General features: G+C 35.9%; 1 protein-coding gene and 1 long non-coding RNA gene across 2 annotated transcripts; one reads left to right on the top strand and one right to left on the bottom strand.

Annotated features, from left to right (window-relative positions):
- Positions 1–566: 566 nt before the first annotated feature.
- Positions 567–2,826, top strand: LOC117626956. Its single transcript, XR_004585674.1, has 4 exons — positions 567–842; positions 1,103–1,365; positions 1,466–1,561; positions 2,745–2,826. It is a non-coding gene; the product is annotated as an uncharacterized LOC117626956 (long non-coding RNA).
- LOC117626955 (ethylene-responsive transcription factor ERF113-like) lies at positions 867–3,183 on the bottom strand. The gene is made up of 2 exons (XM_034358794.1): positions 2,730–3,183; positions 867–1,785 (listed from the first exon to the last, which is right to left on the bottom strand). The coding sequence occupies exons 1-2, from the start codon at positions 2,884–2,886 to the stop codon at positions 1,127–1,129; spliced, it is 816 nt and encodes a 271-aa protein (XP_034214685.1). The 5' UTR covers positions 2,887–3,183; the 3' UTR covers positions 867–1,126.
- Positions 3,184–6,000: the final 2,817 nt, after the last annotated feature.

Genomic DNA, 6,000 nt, shown 5'->3' on the forward strand with positions numbered 1-6,000 from the left:
AACCTTTGATTAACTAGTGCAAACCTATAAAAAGAAAAGAAAAACTAATTAGTCTAGGTAGGATGTATGTGAATGAAAAGAAATTAAGTAGCTACCCCTTAGAACAGAACCTGATTACCTAGTGAGGTTGTAATCCGACTTAGTGCTAAATAGTCCAATCCTGTCCTAGTCGAGTCTACCAAACGTGACCTTAAGAAGCTTAATTTTGGTTTATAACCATTATAATTGGGAGTTTTAGATGAAATTGCGTAAATCCTATTGAACCTATATATTATATAATTAAGCAAATACATATTGAACGTGCCAAATTCTATATATAGGATTATATAAAAAAATTGTGTATATGTGTCACACATAGCCAAGAAGGACGGTGAAGATAAAAAATATAGTTGGGAACGAGAGCATAAGCTGACACATTTGTCACATATAGCCGAATTTTATGACCACTATAATTAGTTGACATTTTATAATGATTTTTAGAACAAATATTTCCTGGCCTTAATTAGCTGCGAACCCGCGTTCTAGCCACTTCTATCTAAACCAAATTGTGTGTGTGTTTATATTGCCTTATAGCCAGACTCTCTCCAGATTCACCGCCTATTGTCCCCTTGTGTGCTGGCCTTTGCCTTATAGTATTAGAGAATCTATTGTTTGCACAAATACAATGTATCGATCGATCGATCAGCTCTTCCCTTTGTCACTTTTTATATATATTTTCTGTTTATGTTTTCGACCGGACCGGTTCGGGTGCTTGGGAAGGTTAGGAGAATCCATGTATCTTAATTCAAAAGGTGGCAAGTTTTCTATCTCATCATCTCATATCAGCCTCATAAATGGAACTGGTATGTTCTCTAATATACTTAGCTTAATTACCAGAAAATCTCTCTCTCCAGTCAAACAAATACTAGGGCTTTCTAATGTCAACCCTGTTCAACTTTCGCAAACTATATAGCTTCATGACAAACAAAGGGTTTAATTCAAGAAAACATAAAACTAAAAACAAACAATTAATGCATGAAAACTTAAGGAAACAAATATATAGAATGAAAATCATGACTTCTGCTCCAAGATCACTTTTTCATTCTCTCTTCATCTCCCCCAGATAAACTTGGAACTTGTCTTGATACTAAGGGTTCTGTCCAAAGTCTTTCTTGTTCTTATAAGGGTCTGAACTCGAAGAAGAAGAAGAACCAAACGGCTGCTGCGCCATAGAAAAGCTTAAGGGCTGTCGTTGTTGCACATGTTGATCTTGATCTTCTTGTTGAGATGGTACGAAGGGCACTGAAGATGATGATGAAGATGTAGTAGTGGTAGCTGATAAAGTCTGGGAAAAAAATGATCTTTCTCTCTCGTAAAAAGTACTTGGTAAAACATCATAACTTAGGTTCTCATAATTACCGCCTCGAAAATATTGTGCATATTGATCAGGTTGAGTAAAATTAACATTATTGGGATTTGCCTGCAGTTGATATTGATGATCAGAAAGAGGCTGATTGTGATGAGCCAATTCAGTTCTTCGACTCCCCCCAGCTGCTAAGTCCTGTGGACCAGTTGTTGTGAGGTAACCCAACTCATCTCCTCCTTGAACTCTTTCTGGGAAATTAAGCTTAGCTTTGCTTCCTTTGAATCTCAAAGCTGCCGCATCATAAGCAAGTGCGGCAGCCTCGGCTGTTTCGAAGGTTCCAAGCCACACTCGGGCTGCCTTATTTGGATCACGAATCTCCGCGGCCCATTTTCCCCAAGGTCTTTGCCTCACACCTCTATAGTGCCTTCTCCTCACATTACCTTCACAAACATGTAATTTGTTTTGCCAGGTAAATTAGTAACTAAGCACCTTAATTAGGTACATTCAAATAGAAAGTAGATATGGTATAGGAATACTTTAGCACTCATGACATGATCTTTAAGATATGTGGTAGCTAGCTAGTATCCATCTCTTGTGAGAGGTAATCATCAATATCGGAATATTATTTGTACCATGTTAACTGAACACTTAGTGTACTATTGCCCTAATAGAGGCAAGACTCACTTCTATTAGGGGATGATATGTACACTGAATCCCGTCAGTTAATATGAGACCATAATAGTTCTTATTCTCAATATTATTAGCAAATGTAACATATGTATAGCATTGTTCATATGTTGTTATTGTGTACCAAATATTAATACATATGGCTAGAAACTGCTCGGGAAAAGCATTAGGAAACAAGTAGATCCATATGAATTACTTATTCATCAGAAAAATAATAATGTAACCCATATATACTATGATTTCTAAAAGTTAAAATGAACCAAAAAGATTCAGAATTTGGAAATGAAATTAAAATAGAATTCTAATCAACAATCATTAATAAGATGCCCACCAAAAGAAGACAATCATTAAGATGGAAATGGAACCATTAGTAGGAAATCTACAGCAAACCTTAAATCCATCATAAGCGGAAACCTGATTAGGGCACTTACTGATTGATTGATTGAGAGAGAGAGAGAGAGAGAGAGAGAGAGAGAGAGAGAATGATGACCATGGTCCATGAATCCATGATGGACTTATAAATCTACACAAAATCAACTAATAATTAGGAAGTAGATCGATCGATCGATCGATCCATATGAATCCTAGGTCAGTATAGCAGACCTCAATCAATAATAAAGTAGCAAGCATGAAACATGCTTAAGTACTAGCTATGTATATATGTAAAATCTTGGTCAACTGTCCACATATTTAAAACCTTGATTTTGAGCAGCCTGCAGTTGAGGAGGTTGATCGTCATGCAATTCCATGGCGCTGGGCAGGGGGTTTACCAATGGCTCGGCGGGCACTTGAACCACTGGGGTTTGGTCAGTGATTCCAATCACTTGAGCTAGAGCTGAGACCATGGCAGACATCTCTTGCTGAGATCGAACTGAGGAAAACGGCTCAAAGATTTGATGATCCTCCGCTTTCTCCTCTGATTCATCACCAGGAAAGGGCCTCTTCCCATGCTTTCGATCCACTTTATGACCTTGTTGATACCCTTGATGAATATATAGATGAAGTTTTATGCTAAATCATCAATATTAATTATTCTTACTGCTAGCTAGCTAGAAACTAAGTACATATATTTCTTGTTTTTGATGCACGTGCATGTATATGAATCAAGATCAAGAAGAGAGAAAGAAATGAGAGGACAATGGCAAGGAGGAGGAAGGAGGAAGAAGAAGAGGAGAGAGAGAGATAGGGTTTGATACAGTCATATATACTTGTCCTGGCCTCCTTGGTGGTGTGAAATTTACGAGCTGATATGTTGAAAAAGCATATGGTCCAACTTTAAGGCCTTCTATTCTGTTTCCCTTTTTCTTTTTGAACTATAAAGCTAGGCGTTTACTTTTGCGACCAAGGACTGCGCATAGCTTATCTCATCACTTACCCTTTTTAAATTCCAATCCAAACTACTATATAATATTATTTTACGTAATTTAATTGCTTTTCTTCTTTGACATACTCGATATGATCATCATGCATGATGGTGTCATTAACATGTTGATGGACTTGTCCAAAGAAGAGAAAGAGGACTGAATAATATCTGCACACTGCATATGTCAAGCATGCATCATGCATGGAATGTGAAGTTATTTAACTATTGTATTGGCATTTGGCATGCATTTTCATGCTCATTTGGTTTTCTGTCATATGGGGTTATAAAGGCTCAACTAGTTGCTTGGTTGTAAAGAAGATATTTTATTTTAATTTAATTTTAAATTATGGAGATGAGAATTTCAACTCTAGAGAGCACATCCGCTCTAATTAACTTGGCAAAGTTCATGTATGCTTTGCTTGAGGTTTTTAAATGTGGCAAAAGTTTATAAACAACCACAAAGACTTAAATACTGCATGCAAAGACACAAATTGATTTCGACCTTCAAATTATATATACCAAAAACCAAATATATGATGGAAGGTATAAATAAAAAATTGAATAAAGTTGCGGCAATTGCCTAAGCACCGCCCATATGCACTTTGTAGCATCTTAATTACTAATTAATTTGATTAAATAGTTGCCGAACTTGCTGTTTCATTCAAGTCTTAATTATTACGAAAGTGGAAAAGGGATGAGGGTAGGTGTGTTGTGTTAAACTTGATTAGAGGTTTTATGTATTAACTCAAAGTACTTGTCCTGAGAGAAGAGCCTAGCCAATTTTAAAGACCAATCCAAGTTTTTCAAAAGATATGAATAGTTTATGTAAAGTGGCCCACTAACATGAAAGCCTCCATGGACTTTTTTATTTGCCCAAGAAACCCATGGACTTTAACAAATCATCAAGTCTCTCTAAAAAAAAGTTCAAATAATCTTGTCCAAAAAAAAGTTCAACTAATCTTGTTTAACTGGAGGTGTACCATATAAGTTTGATATTATGATTAAATTTTTTAGAAAATTAGTTAAATACATAAAACTATAAAAAATACCCTATATTATTTAAGAAAAATTAGGTTTTAGACATAATTAACTTTATTAATTAGTTTGTAAGATATTGGATATTTTGGTTTCAGTTTTAATACATAGGAAAAAACTACTATTTTGGATTAGCCCAAAGAGAGGCCCAGATTCGTTGGGCCAGGTAAAAAATAACAACTGATAAGACAATTCTACCATTCTTCTTAAAAAGCCTGGCCCATTTGTAAACCTACAAAGTAAATGACGCTTTTGCCCCTGAATGTTTAAACAAGGCGCGATTAGGAACTCGTTTGTTTGGCAGCAGATTTCATTTTCGTCCTCGTTCTTCTCTGCTTCGTTTTCTTCCTCGTTTCTCTGGCAGTAGATTTCGTTCGTTTGGCAGGCAAATTTCGTTCGTTTGGCAGACAGATTTGATTTCGTTCGTTTTCGTTTCGTTCTCGCCGTTGGAGCTCAATTTTCTGGTTGGTTTTCCTTTTATTTCTTCCTTTTTCGTTCGATTATCATGCCGAATCTGTCAGTTTTTTTGTTCGATTATCATGCCGAATCTTTTTCGTTCGATTATCATGCCGAATCTTGTTTCCTTCTAATTGGATAATCTTTCGTTCGATTATCATGCCGAATCTGTCAGTTTTGGGTTTTTCGAGCTCAGTTTTGTGGCTCGATTTTGTGGCGCGATCTTGTGGCTCAGTTTTGTGGCTCGATTTTTTTTTGCCTCCTCTGTTATAAACTGCATCTGTTTGTTGGAGTGTTGACAGAAACTGCATTGCAATTTCTGGTTTCATAAAGGCAATGTTACAACTGCTCATGGAGTTAAATGTGTTTTGATATTAGTTTTAGTACTTTTAACGTGGTTTCCTTTTGGTTTCTATTCGATTTGTTTTGCCTCCTCTGTTATAAACTGCATCTGTTTGTTGGAGTGTTGGCAGAAACTGCATTGCAGTTTCTGGTTTCATAAAGGCAATGTTACAACTGCTCATGGAGTTAAATGTGTTTTTATCTAAGTTTTAGTACTTTGAACATGGTTTTCTTTTGGTTTCTATTCAAATTTAAGGGTATGTTATCACATAAAGTGCAATGTTGTTTCTGTTATTTCAATTTTTGACTATAAACTGTAGTGCAGTTTCTTGTTTCATAATTCGATTTCATACTAATATTTGGATTTCTATTGGAATGTTACAACTGCTCATGTACATTATTTAGTGATTTTAATTGTTTTCTGTTTTTGTTTGTTGTTTTGTTTGCATTTTCAAGGCTAATGGAGGTGTGTGTCATTGCCAAGTGCACATATAAGTCGGAAACCATCATGTTTTCAGTTTCATCAGAGTCATCCATGGTTGATATTTTGAAGACTTTGTGTCTGAGGTTTAGGGGTTTGCAGTTGGGTTGTTTCACATTACGGTATTCGGTGCCCAGTTATCCGAGTTGTTTTCTAGAAACGGATAGCGATTTGGACTTGATGAGGACATTTTTGTTGATATCAAATGAGAAGACTGTTGATATTTTAGTGAAGGATTTATGCGGGATCAGTGAATATAGTGGTGATTTTTGTGTAAATAAGGAGTTGATA

The sequence above is a fragment of the Prunus dulcis genome, chromosome 5, assembly GCF_902201215.1.
Source record: "Prunus dulcis chromosome 5, ALMONDv2, whole genome shotgun sequence".
Lineage (NCBI taxonomy): Eukaryota > Viridiplantae > Streptophyta > Magnoliopsida > Rosales > Rosaceae > Prunus > Prunus dulcis.

What these genes read in the sequence shown, in the direction of transcription:
- LOC117626955 (XM_034358794.1), bottom strand. Translation starts at nt 2,886, where the DNA reads ATGTCTGCCATGGTCTCAGCTCTAGCTCAAGTGATTGGAATCACTGAC. An exon ending in GCAGGCTGCTCAAAATCAAG is followed by an intron (nt 1,786 to 2,729) that starts GTTTTAAATATG and finishes ATGTTTGTGAAG; the next exon opens with GTAATGTGAGGAGAAGGCAC.